Source organism: Cariama cristata, unplaced genomic scaffold, assembly GCF_000690535.1.
Source record: "Cariama cristata isolate BGI_N322 unplaced genomic scaffold, ASM69053v1 scaffold14313, whole genome shotgun sequence".
Taxonomy (NCBI): domain Eukaryota; kingdom Metazoa; phylum Chordata; class Aves; order Cariamiformes; family Cariamidae; genus Cariama; species Cariama cristata.
In genome coordinates, this window is record NW_009609054.1 from 71,346 (window position 1) to 87,236 (window position 15,891).

The following is a 15,891-nucleotide window of genomic DNA, read 5'->3' on the forward strand; positions in this document are numbered from 1 at the left end:
CATTCAAGTACACACAAATATTTCATTACAACAGAATTGCAGTGGGAAGAGTCTAACTATTAAAAAAAGCAAACACACAATATCAGGCAGCAGTGGCACTGTAGCCTTACGTTCCATTACCTATCTACAACTTTAGGAAACAAGCATGAGAGGAATATAATTTTTTTTTAAAAAAAAAGCCACAACACCTCGAAGAACAGTGCAAACTGGTTTAAAATAATAGAAGCACCTACCAATGCATTCTGGTTTCCTGAAGCCTTTTTTATGTTTCTTGCTGGCATTCCATGAAGATGACTAAATCTACTCTGGAAACCTACAAAAAAGAAGTATGAATTGATTTAAGAATATTTCCTAGACCATATAACGAATAAAATTCACTATTACATACCAATATATTAATCTGGCTTCAGCTAAACAAAAATCTCTTGTCAAACATTGTACTGATGGAAACAAAGAGCACAGAATGGGAAAAGTGAGAGAAAGTCTAATTTGTAATGAAAATGAACACTTCTGTAGATATTCTTACTGTCATCTTGATTCTATACACAGTTGGCTGCATAAGCAGAGCGTACTGAACTACAGTAGGAAAGTTATTTTTCGCATCACTTACAGCTTCGTTAGTATTAGAAAATGTTAAATCTCGTGAATATACAGAGACTAAGTCCTCAGAAACAATTCCAAGAGCATCTGGAAAATAAGCCTCACAAAAGAAATCAATACATTCAGTGTGCAGAGTAGTTTAGAAGTGATTTGATCACTGCTCATATAAAAAAAAAAAATCTGTATTTGAATGTGAAAGGAGATCCTTGTGGCAGAGGGAAGGTGCAACAAAATTCTTTGGCAGCAAGCTGCGGTCTGACAACTTCAATCTTTAGACAGCAGTGGGTTCCTAGCTGTAAATGCAATCTAACACTGGTATAACTTACCATTGGATACACTGGATCCACAGTTGCCCTAAGTATTTTAAAGAAAAAAAAATAAATAGTATTTTCTAAGTTACAATCTCAGCCCTTGCTCTAAAGGAACCCTTCCCTCTTCTCTACAAACAATATGGCCCGACCATACAGCAAAGTAAAGGAAATGGTCACACTAGTCTTCTCATCCTTTGAATTAATGAACTTCCATAGAATTCTAAACATTACCACAGAAGTCAGGAACCAAATGGAATATAAAGATTCACTTTAAAGAATGCTTAGTAATCCTCAATGCAAACATCAAGACAAATAAAAGAGTAGGCTATCAAAATGAGCCAAGTTTTACACTTTCTGACTTCTGTAATCATTGCCCTTTTTTCAATACTTTCTCTCTAATGATATTCTAAAAATGAAATAGTTCAAGGAACCAAACTGGTAACTCCAAGATCTTGTCAACATTTTATACATTTTGTATAATCCACAAATATCTTTCTGCTGTACCCAAGTGATTCTACAGTTTGCATTTGCTTGATTGCTACTTACCCCTCCTTCCTGAATGGGACATAAGAGGGAAAGTACCAGTTAAGATACTTTCAAAGACTGGATCAGGCAATTCTCTCTCCAGTTCTGTAGAGTCTTCTTGTTCCCACCATGGAATGACTCCTGTAATTCCACATGCTCCACCAGATTCATTTTCATGAAACCAATCACTCTGCTCATCATCACCTGTGTGAGGGCAGTATCCCCCCAAAAACGAGGGAGGAGCAGAGAAGATAAAAAAATCAGATATTACCATCAATAAACACTCTGACAGGACAATGATTTCTTTTGCTTTATAGCTGTATAACAATTACTCATATATAGCAGTTCCATTTGGAAAATGTTTCTCAATAGCATGACAAGCGTTGCCATCAATGAAACCACATAAAATGTAATGTTTTAAAACCAATTTACAACAGTGAAAAACAATAATAAACTAGTTAATCCTTTGGCAATAACTGCAGGGAAATCCATTTAAGTTATTGCACTTTACATATTAACAAAAAACAAGCCTTAATCTCCTGCAGGGAATTAAAAGGTATAAAACTGTGAAACTAGTTCTTTGCAGCTGATAATGGTATATAATTAGCTTAATTTCATGATTTGTATGGCTAGTAAAAGGGGAAAACAATCATGAACAGATGTGACTAAATGAAGTTAATCTGATTAAGTTCATTTAGAAATAAGTTTTGAAAAAGTTGATTTTAAATGAAAACTGACAGTATCATGTGATTGAGAATTATACTGCATTATATCACAGAGCTGGTCATTTTTACTGACAATATTTATAGATGTAGTATTTAAATACCTGGATTTGAAGTCAAAAGTAAGACAAGGCTGAAAATCTGATCTTAAACTTATCTCATAAACACACTGGCCACTAAAAATAAGTTATGTTCATTTTAAGACATGTTTTTATACAAACCAGGTAGTTTATAGAAGATCAGAAAATATCTTTATAAGACATGGCAAATTTGCTTTCTTACACCCAAAAATTAGATTTCAAAATATGTGCTGCATATTTTAATTCAACTTCAAAGTATCCAAAACATGCCTCACTATTTCTGCATATAAATTATTTGTTTAGCATTTCAATTTTTAATTAGGCAGAACTAAGAAAGACACAAGTGCAAGATTTACTAGACACAATTTTCAAGGAAAAAAAAAGCATTCGTGTGAAGTTTCATTGCCACTCAATCCCACAATGGGAAAATACAAGTAATGAAACCCAAGCCAAAACTTGAGGAATAGAATTCAACACACTTTCTCCAAATAAATTGTTGCAATGAAAAGAATACTTCAAGACCAAGCACAAGTAAAAACGGCTGTAAACATTCATCAAGACAAGTATCTCAAGAAAATATAGAATAATTAAGGCCCTCACTGGTCACTTGCAGGTGGAATGTGACCCTTACATCTTTCATGATCACTACTAAAAGCAAAATTAGCAGAAGCTACAGAATAGGAACTTTTAGACGGAGGAAGGGGAAAGCAGGTGGAAAGAGATACATAGGGCCAAATAAGATTTACGTTTGTTTGTGTTCCTGGAACATTTCAGATTACTCTCCATATTTATTCTAATCCTCATTTATAGCTATGACATTTCACAAAGGCATTCACCATTAATTCTACCCTCATTTTGTTACAGCCAAGTATGGTTTCTTTGTTCAGTAGTCTTAGACATCCTCCAGAGACAGTGATGGTAGTGGAGAGAGAATCACACCTTTTCATTAGACTGATCTGTGGCTGAGAATTAAGTTTGAAGTCTTTTGTTCTGATTTTCCAAACTTATATGTAGATGAACTTTGTCTAAATATTTTGTTATAAGATGAGAGCTTTAGACACCTTGACTAATAAAAAAATACTATCAGGAACTCAAAAGAATTCTCATTACACATAATTCCAGCTATGAAAGTAAGTACAGAATTCTGAAGCTGGGTTTCACAGTCAGCTCAAGGACAGAAGCCTGGAAGAGGTATGTAATGCAGTCTTGGAAGAAAGAGCTAGAATTTAAGACTGGGTTGGTGGACCGAAGGATAAGGCGAATTAGCAGTTACGGAAGGACACTAGTATCTTTGCTATATGCCCAACAATGGTTCTTTGGGAAAAAATACAAATTATTTTTCCTTTTCATACAATAGGAATATTAGTATGTTAAGCAACTATCCATTAAGACATCTTACCTGTTATGCTATTATACACTTCCCTAAGCACTTATGTTGCTTACTGCCAAAGGCAGACTTAAAATCTGAACCTTGTAGGCTTTTCCCACGTGACAGCAGAATCCAGGTATACCTGTTTTTTAGCTTCCTTGTCTGTGCATTTTAAACAACTCTGAATCCTTTGACTATTTTCAATCATATTATCACCGTGAGGAGAGCATAAACCTATTACTACTATTCTTAGCCAGGTGAGAGCACCCACAGGTATTTTGTTTACCTGTTGCTCCACAGGTAAAGATTTCATTTTCAAAAGGAGTCAGGGAAGACTACTGCATTTAATCAATTCCCGATCTCATATGTATAGACAGTATAACACAGAAGCTTCCTCGCTCAAGAGTTTTGTAACCAAATACTTGGATTTTATCCTACTTAATTTGCAGCTCTCAAAAGCCAACACAGTATCCACAGCAAGCATGAACTTCTGAGAATTAAAAATTGACAGCAATATTTTTCACTTCAAAATACTTCAAGATTCACTACACTGTCCTCTCCTCTTAGGGATGCTGATTCAGCACAAGACTACAGCAAATAAGATAATATTCTTCCAAGCTACAGGAAAGGTAAAACGACCTCCAGATCTCTGGAAACTGATCTCCGAGCCCATGCATTCTCCTAGCTACATATTTAAAATACAACAAACTTGTTTGTCAGTAATGCTAATGCTTCAAGGAATTACTTCAAAGCAAGTTACATTCAATTATAACTGTACTGATCAGTACAAAAAAATAAAATCAACTTAAGGCTCAGAAATGTCAACTTCAATTCTAAAATTTCAGGTACTTCAGTTCCTGGCTTAATTTATTGGTTTAAGCTTTTCCCTCCCCCCAATTACTGTTTCCCTAATTTTCATTCTATATTATTGAGTCTACATATTTATCTAATTACCACTCCTTCATGTTAAATTACTTGCCTTCCTCTTTAGGAGGTTTACAAAATGATTTATGTGGGCTTCTTACGGTTTCTCTATGGACACAGACCCTATTTGCATCACCATCACTTTCATGTTCAGAATAGAAGAATAGCTTCACCTGAATCTTATTTTAGCCTCTCTTCCTAGTTTTATTTCAAAATGGCCAGGCTACTCTCCATAGCAGTCACATATGGTCTACGTGTGCTTACCTATAACAACCACAACCTACCTTGAGAGGGTACCATGAAAAAAAGTTTGACATCAGTGTCCTATAAACACCACTTGATACTGTGCTGCTCCATTATCCATCGACCTGCACACAGAGAGCAATAGCACATGCCCTGTAAATATCCTAGGATGCTAGTCTCATTTCCATGACTAGTGTACCTCCTTGTAGGTTAAAAAAAAAAATCCCACTGCTAACAGCTGTAATAATCATTTGGAGACATCAGAAGATTCACTGTAACACATACAAGGAGTTTCAGCCAGCAGAAGCTTAAATTACCCATCCACCGAGGCACACTGCATCTTGCTCTTTGTTGTCTGCAAAGCTACCTTGGCAAAAGGGATAGCAGGACACCATTCAATTTAAGCAGCTAGTTCTTCTGATTGAAGCTTGAAAACTTCACACAAAAGCCTCCTCCCACCTCTCTCATCCAATGTAATATCATACCGATCATACCCTGCTCTTAAGTAGGAGGACTGTACAGGTGTGCCGTTAATAAATTAGACCAAGGATATAATGTGATCTCAGCTTTATGTTCACCTCTACCACTGTGATGCACACACAATATTTAGGATATTCAGGTCATATACAACAACTTCATGTTATTTCTTTTTCACATGCAAAGACTACAAACTAATTAACCACAACAGTTCAAAACTGGTGTGATTACACTTAGCATTGCACATTCCGTTTCTTCTATATGGAGAATGACACCATGACACCTGCAGTTACTGAGACGCTATACAAGGTAAAAATTAGTTTCTCGCTAGAGAAGACAAAAGGTTGGAATTCTCATATACTGAATCAGTAATGGGTCATCTTCATAAAGGACACAGTAATGAATATATGTTTAATCATAAAATAATGAACAGCTATCTTTAAAAGCTTAGCCACATCCACAGCAGAACTCTGACATTCCCTGACCTTCTCCAATTTTAACTGTTTAACACTTTATTAATATAATTTTCCTTCCTACTTGCTTAGATCTTAAAGGACACTTGAAGTGCTGCATGTCATGATTTAAGAGGTCTTAAGTCAACTTTGAATTTCCCCAAGGGTGCTAGTAGGTATAGGTGGACTAGGAATGCAGAATATGTTCTATTGCCATACCCACACTATAAAATTCATTAAAGAATATACTTGCGATTTGACTTTTTTTCCCAAAACAGCAATAATATCAACTAGTGTTTGAATAATGTTACAGTTTTGCTAACATTGTGTTGAAAGCTTAATTTATAAAGCACTTTTTAATTTATAAAGTGCCTTGAAACTACAGGTGATCCTACTAGCTAGGCCTATAACAGAGTTGTATTACATGTTGCAACCTAAGATTAGACCTTTCGGTTCTAAACTCTTCTAATAAAAGTGTTCTACACTAGGCATAACACTGCTTTTCACTAAAGTTTTTAATAATTGCAAACCAGTCACTTATGAAAATGCTACTAGAACAAAGGAAAGAGTAAGAAGAAAATTGAAAATCATGAGGATATCTGATATATAAGCTTCAGCTGCTGTTCAGTTCTTCCAATTACTTTGTTGGCCGGCTCTCCTACCTCCATACGCAAGGGCTCAAGGGCTTGAGATCTGCATAGGATTTTGGTTTTTTGCTAACTATATTAAATCTTACCCCAAAATTGACCAGTTTACAAACCTTTGAAAAAGAAAAATACAACCCATAAGGGGTCATTTGAAGTTTTTTAATAGATCAGCAGGTATCTTCTTCACTGACCGTACCTGCACTGAGCTTTTTCCATGATCTTTAACCTTTTGCTGGCTAACTGTACAGGGTATGCAGTGTTTCACAGGAGAAAAACATTTGCCAAATTGGGACTGCAAAACATCGAGTATCCATTAATTCTGCCAGAAGGTAGTATGGCAGTGGAATAGAGCCTAGCAAGAGAGCTGCTTCTGCACTCTCACATGACCCAATGTAAGTACCTGGATAAACTGGAAAAGGAGGACAAGCACGGCTATGCTCAGATGAAGACTTCATAGGAACAAAACAAACTAAACAAAAAAAGCTATGAGACTGGAATAGAGGCAGACCCGAAAGGAAAATGGTATAGAGGTTTTAAAAAAACCCCAAACATTAGAAGGCACATCACATTAGAAGCTGAACATAGGATTTTCAAGTCTCAGCAATTTTCTTTTATCATAGCAATTGATGGCAATGAAAATGTATCTTGCAGTTAACCCACTACTAACCCCAATTATAATACCACCTGTTTTTCTTGAATCAAATCACAAAAATTGAAACTCTTCCGAGAGTCTGTGCACAGAAGAGTACTGTTACTGTGGTAGAATTTATTTCCGTTTGCTTTCTGAAACAACTTTGGAAAATATTAAAAGTTGCAAGGTCAGGCACTTCAAAGTTCAGAACTAAATACTCAACTATTTAAGCGACTGGCCAACTGCTTGAAGAAATTGCTACTTTAGATCCCTTCCTTTCCTAGAATGTCTGTCCCATAGGATGAATATGCTTTGGGAATTAATTAGGGTTTTATAAACAGTATTTGTCCGCAATAAATGAGATACAGTTCTTAATCTCAGAGACACAAAATGAACAAATGTTGCCCTGGAGAACAGGATCCTTTTGTCCTCTGCTACCCAAACTTCTGAATGATGGCAGGCACATCATTTAAATCAAGAATTTCACCAGGCAGCATTGATCAATCTCTGGTTCTCCACTTCACTTAGCAGAAACCTGAAGTCAGAAGTGCAGAAAATTTGAACTACAAATGAGGTCAAGATGCTGATGTTCTGAACATATATCCTGGAGGAGGGACACTGGGAAGACAAGAATCAGAGTCTAGCTTTTAAAAAGCGACAAAACCAGCTAGTTCTTCCCTTAAACACATTTTCATCCTGTTCTCTTCCAGCTTCATTTCTCACCGAGGCTTTTCCTTTGGTTTTTATCAGATTTTCTCCTTCCTTCATTCTTTTCAAGTATGTGTCTCAGTTCAGCTATAAATTAATTTACAGAGACAAAATAACCTCATCTTACTTCAATAAGGGGTGTACAAAGATAAACATTAATAGCATTTTCTTTGGGGGGGGGGGATAAATATTATGAGAAAATAAACAACTTGGGTTTTGCAGTAGGATCTCTGATAGTACTTTCATTAAAAAGTCTTCACAAAACCAAAGCTATAATGCAGATCTAAGAATGTCTGAGATCCAATGTGAAGCTAATGGTCTTCTAATCATACCCATAAAATAATTACTTCAAAGTAGAGATTAAAAAACATATTTTGGTCTGACATCCTTCTCAAGTTTAATTATTGTTCTTTTTATTTATGTTCCAGAATACTATTTCAGGTCTAACGCTTTCTGCTTGAAAATTACAATCAAACTGAATCAAGATTCAAAAAATCAAACAGGCAAAAATAAGAATTACAGCTCTGTAGTAAAGAGCTAACACTAAAAAAGGTAACACCACACCAGTGAAACAACACTGCTGTTCACCAATCCCTCCCCTTTTCTCCTCCCACAAAATATATAAGAAAAACAACAAGTAACTGAGATGTTTTCAACCATATTGTTAAAAGATTTAAATAATTTAGTTCAGGATTTAAGGACAAAATTATTGATACAAATATATCACAAGGGTACTTCAAAAATGTTTGTAATTATGAAGCGTGGTATGTCATGTTATATACAAATACACAGGATGGTTTAAAAATTGCAACTCAAAAGATACATTCATATAGGGAAGTAAAAGCAAATCTTTTTGACATGTCTTGTATTGAAAGACTGAAGTTAAAAGATCAATCTAAACTTTCAAAGAGGGCCTAAATTCTTCAAAAAAGCTATGTGTTAGCACAACTAAAAACAGACACTCAGACTGACAGGTATAGTTTACATAACACAAGTTATTGTTGAGCAAGGAAGGTAACACCTCTGCCCTAAGTCTGAAAAATCATTTCCCTACTGTAACATTAAAATAGAAGATAAAACAAACAAAAGAGACTGAATTACACATTAAAGAAAAAAAAAACAACAAAACAAAACATTCCTTTAACCTAGATCTGTGGAATGGGCCAGGATTTGTTTTCTTGCACACACTCAAGTAGTCTGTGGCAAACAGCATAAGAAAATAATATTTATTACCATTAACTTAGAATTGCCAACAGAAAAGCAAGTCTTAATCACCTGAGAGACTATTTTTTGACTCATTTTTGTATACTGTCAAAGATAGCAACTTCCTAGTCCATGAGCTGGGTGCTAAGATGCTAGCACAATACAGGTAAATGTGTTGCACTTAAAGATGGCAATAAATACTAAAGCTGAAAAACTTATACTCCCATCCTCAATAGTTTTATCACATAAAAATATGTGAGAACACTACACATACTAAAGGAAAATTCTGAATCTTCACTGCATTTTAGATTAAAGAAAAATTTTTCAGATGGGAGAGACTTTAAATAGCATGCATCTTCTAATCTCAATCTTAGACTGCTGAAAAAACAGTTTGTTTGAAACTTTTCAAACAAAGTACTGAATGAAAAAGAACTATAAAATCCTGCTATATCAATTTGGAAAAAAAGAAAGAAAAAAGTCATCTCAAAAATAGTTTGAGAAGCAGTACTATGATCACAGAGTCCTATATGAAAACTGGATCAACTGAAGAATTAAAATTTAGTATAGATGATCTTTTGGAGATACTCCAGTTATAAGTAAGTTTATTATATTACAGAGACTGCTTCTCAAGACAGTTTTTGACCAAGTCATGGATTCAGGACACCCCCAGTAACATTTCAAAAAACCCAGAAAGCAAGCTATACTTCAACTCATCATAATAGTAATAGCAACTGAAATATGGTAAATAACCTATGAAATAACTTGTAAAGCTTACAGAATTTCAACTGATGTGGTTTGAGGGGTGAAGGGAAAGATTGTTTCAATACCTTGTCTTCCCTCATCATTGGTAAACAAACCAGCATCACTGCTGCTCAGACTGCTGGATTCACTGTAATAAGAGAAAGAAAGAAACAGATCAAAAGAACAATTGATCTTTCAGTCGTAAAATTTTAAGGAGACAAGATTGTGCTCAGATTGAACTCAATCCTGAATAGAGATCGGAAAGAAAACAGGACTCTTTTTTAATCAAACTGCAAATATCCAAGTTCCATTAACTACAAAGCATATTATTTTTGGCACATAAAACCACGGGAATCTAATGGTACCCTGACAGTAAGCCAGATGTGACTGCAACGAGGTGCTGACAATTGATGCATTTTATTATCTGCTTCCATCAAATGCTCACTGTTCTCTTCTTATGCTGTGCAATTCAGCTTGATCCTGGAACATCACTGCTCAATAAAACAGGAAAAGTCTCAATCAAGAGCAGCGTAAGCCTTCCTTTAGCACATGAACTATAAGAGTCTGAAAGTCAAATTACCTTTCCAAACATCATTTGCAAATATTCTGGAAAAGACACTTCTTATGGTTTCATGACATAGTACTTGGGGAGAAAGAAAAAGTCTATTATAAAGGTAACCAATTAAATCAAAATAAAGGTCACCCTGAAGAGAATAAGTATGATCAATGATCATAACATCAACACAAAAGGCAAAGTACGATTTACTTTTCTGTGACTTCCATCATGGCCTTAAAATTAGAATGTGTGTATACAACATGCACACACTTCTCTCTAAATTCAAAGACATCAATAGGTAAAGTATTTTGTTCTTTGCTATATACAGGTTCTTACAAACAATATTCCACATGTCTTTAAACAGTAAATCAGACCTGTCTTTTAATAACACAGATCAGTTTGGTGAGTTTCATACAAAACTTTAAACCATTTATTTTCTTTTTTGTCAAAAGAGTAGCTCTGTTGAGAAATTAACATTCTCAACAAAATTTAATCACATTTTACTCACATTGAGATGTAGAACGACTTGAAAAAAGAAGTCAGTTCACTACACAAATTCAAGTACAAGTTATAAATACTATGGCTACTCTCAATGTTGCAAACAAGCTACTTACAAGAACTTGAGGTCTGTTTACCTTTCTACACATATTAAAACATACATGCAGTTCTATACTTGAATTCAACTGGTTTTAATTATTTTTTGTCACTTTCTAATAATAAATTAGTTTTATTTTTATTTCTAAATAACTGTTACACTTAGGAAAATTATTTCCTTCTAAATGTTAATCTCTCACAAAAATAAGCCTCAATTTTTTTAAAGCTTGTAATATGAATTATATAAAATTAGTGTAATTTGTGTTTAATTGTAAGTATACTTTATCTTCCACAAAGCAGTGATTTTTTTGGTCAAATATATATATATAAACACAGATCTGTGTTTGAAGATTAAGTTTTCTTAACATTTGCTGTATTTTCTGTTTATCCTTATGCTTACTGTATAAGCAATACTTAAGCACTTGCACAATTGCCCTAAGCAGAAGAAAGATGACAGGCATGCAATGAGAACGGAACCATCTTTCATGAGGGATACCAAAACTTGCAATTCCTAATGTTGCAAATCCTAGTGACTTCCTTCTAGCAAGCATCCCATCCTCACTTTAATTACAATATAGATGGCTTTACTGTCCTTACATTTCATTGTGCACAATTTCACATCATACATCTCAAAGAAAATATCCCCTTTTCATATATTCTGCCTGTCAATTTATTGTTTAATTGTACTTTTTAAAATGAAAGGTAGGAAATCCTTTCAACCTTAGTATTTCAGCCACTTTCCTCACCAAAATCTCAAATTTTGAGAACAGTCTCCTTCCTTTTTCTTTTTTAAATAAGGTACTTCAATCGTGTAATAATTCTTACTGAAGGACTAACCAGTTCATGAAAACATAACCACTTGAAATTTCAGAAGTTACATACAACAATGTCTCAGTTCGGTTTTTTGGGGTTTTTTTATGTTGGTTTTTTTTTTTTTAAAAAAAAAATCAAACTAACACTGGTACATCCATGGCCGCCACAGTGTTCATTCTCCTCAGGCCACAGTCAAATATGGCAGGGATTACAGCCGAGATAATTGCTACATGGCAGTCATTTCACTGAATAAATTCAAAACCTCTGGAATTAATACATTAATATCTAAGTACATGAGCGGCGTTATGATGGAATTTATTTCCAGTTTTAATATAATTTTACACTGTATATTGCTAATTCCTTTGCTTTGTAATGAGAATTCCACTCCCAGCAAGACTTGCAGGAAAAAGAAAGAACCCACAGATTCCTTTTAATCCTATAAAATAGCGTATGCAAGCAAAAACTTGGAAGGAACAGCTCTGCTATCCAAAAAGCTTTCACAGCTTTATTTATACATTTGTGGAAACAAAGAAGTAGTAATATTTATTACTAGCTGTTATTATTACTAGTAAATTGTCTCATACCTTGGTTTCATATGAGACTTGTGACTTTTGTTTCCTACCCAAGCCTGTCCCCAAGAACTGACCAGCCACTGCACTCCCACTGCTTGGCAGGCCAGTGGGTGGGCATCTCCGAGTTTCACTGCTGTTTTCTTTCAAAAGGGGCAATTGAGATTTCCCCCCTATTTGGTCACTTAAAACACAAACAATTATCAAAGCTTGCAGGAATTAAATATCATCCGTGCATTGCCAAATTTGGCTGAAACTGGCCAAGGAGCTAAACATTGAGGATAAGGGAGAATGCCCAAAGGACAGGCTCTGATCATTAAAGTCTCATTTCCAGTACTCAAAATCAACCTCACAGGAATTCATCTTTGGGATCATTTAGATGCTGACATTTTAAGAACTTGAAGACTCCTCCTACTGCTCCTGAACCATGCACTTAAAACCTGGTTTTTGTTGTGTTTGGACACATACAGATAAAAGACTGCAAAAGAAGTGTCACTTAGCATTTTTAATGTGCACTTCAAATACACGTGTTAAAGTAATTCCATGTACACACTGAAAACTTTTCACCAGTTTTAGATCCAAGCAATTTAACTCCCGTTAAAAATTAATGGCTTCATTTTGCTTTTAAAAACTGAACTTCTAAAAAATGAATCCTTTTTTTGAATAATTATAAAACTGTATGCACACAAATGTACAAAATTAGAGCAGTTTTGTATACTTTTTATTTTTCCTCTTCTAGTAAGTGTTGCTGAACCATGAGTCTTATCCAAGATGCTCTGTTAGCTCTCCATATCTTGTGCAATCTTACAAAACTCATGTTCCCTTTTAAAATATCAGCTTTTCTTTTTAGAACACACTCTTAGGAACAGTGTTTGTTAGTTGTTTCTGATTCTTCTGACTACATGATCTCAAACAATAGAGGCACCATTGCATTTAAGTAAAGTTAGTTTAAAACTAGTTAAAATTATACACATACAAAATATTCAGATACAGTAAACACCTGAGAGTCTTAGATATGGTGGATTTCTAATCACATTATGGAATGTAAATTTTCTAATTCAGTGGTTTCCAAATCTTTTGGTACAGATGACCATTGCAAGAAATTCAGCAGAATGACAGACCATCACTGAACCATGTGCATGAGCAGAAAACACTATGAAGATGAAAACGGTTTTAAAGGTCATTTATCGGGGCCAGAGACAAACATTTGAAGTATGATTTGAAAACCAACAGCATTTGGTGTAACAAAAAATTAAGCATTTTGAAGAGGAAGATGAATTTGTAAATCAATAATGTTTCTTTTGTGAAAAAATAAAATGATATCCAGACTGACCTGGAAGTAGCAGCACAGTTTTGGGAGTCTGCAAGAGGATTTTTGTATTGATCACTCTTCTCTCCACCCAAAAATTAACTACAGAATTTTTGAGTTGGAGAACTGTTAACTTTGTAGCATAAAAGAAAGTCTTTTGTAAATAAAAAAGTGACAAGACTATTGACATATATGATATGGCTCCTACCTGCAAGGAAATTTTTAACCATCTGTCTTTAGGTACCAAACTTGGGGGAACAGATTCCCAGTACCATCAAAGAGTACAGTTTTCTAAAGGTTTCCTGACAACATACACTCCTGTCTTGCATGTCAAAGTGAAATGTCTGAAGTCACAATGGCTGCCCTGAAGGACTGCTTCTGTTCTCATAATTAAGATACCAGGAACAATCTTTAAAACTCGGGATTCATTCAGCTCTTTCAGCTGCTTCTTGTTCACAGGCGAGACAAAACTAGTACATAATAAAAAGAACTCGAAGAACTTTTCTGACAGTAACTGGAGTTAGTAACTTACCGATACTGCTGTTATCACAGTAACCAATCTGTCTGCCCTGGTCAAAACTCTTGGGTACTCTCTGCATCTCAATTCTACCTCTCCAGTAACAAAAAGGCTTAACAGTTTATAGATGAAACGCCTACAAAAAAACCCAGGGACACTAGTGCTGTCAAGTAACTGACCAAAATTATATGTTTTAATACGAGTCTGTCTTGTTGACAGTTCTGCATTCAGAACCAGGCACATGGAATAAACTTAATCAAGCTTATCAGGCCCTGCAGGTAACATCCTTTGTGCATGGTGGAAAAATGACTTGCACCTTACTGTGTTGTCAAAATAGTACTTTGGAAACAATTACCATTGTAGTATGACCGCTGTCTGGAATGGATGGATGAGGTCTACTGCCAAAGGGTCATCATTCCCCCATTTTTCTAATAGTAAGCTCAGGTGTTTCTGAACTGTAAATTGGTTTTTGCATTTCGTAAATGATGTATATCCTTGGCAACCTGCAGACTTTTTATGCCCATGACACACAAGAACATACTGTCTAAATGGTGACTCTAAACACTGACAACCTTTCTGGCGAATAGAGGTAACAATCAAAGCACCAATGTCTAGAAATTGGAAAAATACTTAGTTTTCTTCTGAGAACTGTCACCAGTTGAAATACCCAGAAAAAAACATATTAATCTTTTGTATATTCTGTCATTCTTAATCTTGAAACAATTAGAATGCATTATTTCAAGAAACTATTTTCTTGGTTATTCCTCTGCTACGTGACTCCCTATTTTATGCTGAATTCCTTAACCTGAGGAACTCATACATATTAAAAATAGTAGACTTAAAAAAATATTAAGAGTAACTTGTTAAAACAGATACCATTGATGCTAGCATTTTAATTCCGGGATTAAAGAAAAATCCAAAGACTCTCAATACAAGCAAACAAATATTATCCAAAGTTTCTGTAAAAAGGAAGAGAAAGAATAACCTGTCACTCATGTTCTCATCTGAGCCTTTTTGCTCCTCATACTCCATTTTGTCTTTATTTGCTTGGTTCATTTCTTCATTTTCTATAACTACTCCTTCATCCAAGATTTCTGGTCCTTGTCGAGCTGTGGCTACTTTTCTTTTTTTCACTTTGCTCTTTGAAAACTCTTGATGTTGGTATGATTTATTGTTATTGTCCATTTCTTGATCTCTGCTGTTATCCTGCTGTTGAGTTACTGTCAGCGCATTAGAGACTTCTGATGGCAGATCTATTGCCATCCGTTTTACCTTTCTTCTCCGGCGCAACGTTCTGTTTCCCAAACTGTCAACAGTCAAATCCGGTTCATGCCACAGAGGTCTTTTGCCTCTAATGTTATTTAAGTTTGAGGAAGGCCTACGTTTAGCAACCAACAACTGATCATCAGAGTCACTGTGGTCCTTCTTATTAGCATGATTCTCCCTGTAGTCTTTGTTTGATTCTTCTAAACTGGAATCAGAACCTTCAGTTAAGCAGTGACCAGTCTCCCAGGGATGATGGGTGGTAAATGAACGTCTTTTTCGTCCCCTCCTTTTCCTTGCCTGTCGCTTTAGAAGACAAGACACGCTTCGAGAGTGATCACCAGTATCAGCAAAACCTCCTCGGGCTTGCTCTGAACTTTCTTCCAGTGCTGAGACTAGATCATGAACCAGTTCCTCCATAGTCCTACTGAAATGCCTATATATTTTAAGGAAAAAAAAATAAAAAAATACAAGAAAACAACAAATTAATCTGAAGTGTTAAGCACAAACTCTATAAGAATTTTACCTACCAAAATAATTTTAGTTACTTTACGCAAGGTAGTCTTAATGTCCATCCTATAAAAATTATTGCATTTCTGCTGAGAGACAAAACCTTGCCAACCAGTCCTACGTAATT

At 35.1% G+C, this 15,891-nt stretch overlaps 1 protein-coding gene across 1 annotated transcript in view; it reads right to left on the reverse strand.

Annotated features, from left to right (window-relative positions):
* The window catches only part of GPATCH2 (G patch domain containing 2), an 81,862-nt gene extending 66,179 nt beyond the window's left edge, over positions 1 to 15,683 (reverse strand). Inside the window, exons 1-4 of the mRNA XM_009697404.1 lie at positions 14,977 to 15,683; positions 9,720 to 9,781; positions 1,458 to 1,640; positions 234 to 313 (exon numbers count right to left, since the gene is read on the reverse strand). Of these exons, the coding sequence (XP_009695706.1) occupies positions 234 to 313; positions 1,458 to 1,640; positions 9,720 to 9,781; positions 14,977 to 15,674 (1,023 nt within the window). The 5' untranslated portion in view covers positions 15,675 to 15,683. The remainder of the gene's footprint in view (positions 1 to 233; positions 314 to 1,457; positions 1,641 to 9,719; positions 9,782 to 14,976) is intronic.
* Positions 15,684 to 15,891: the final 208 nt, after the last annotated feature.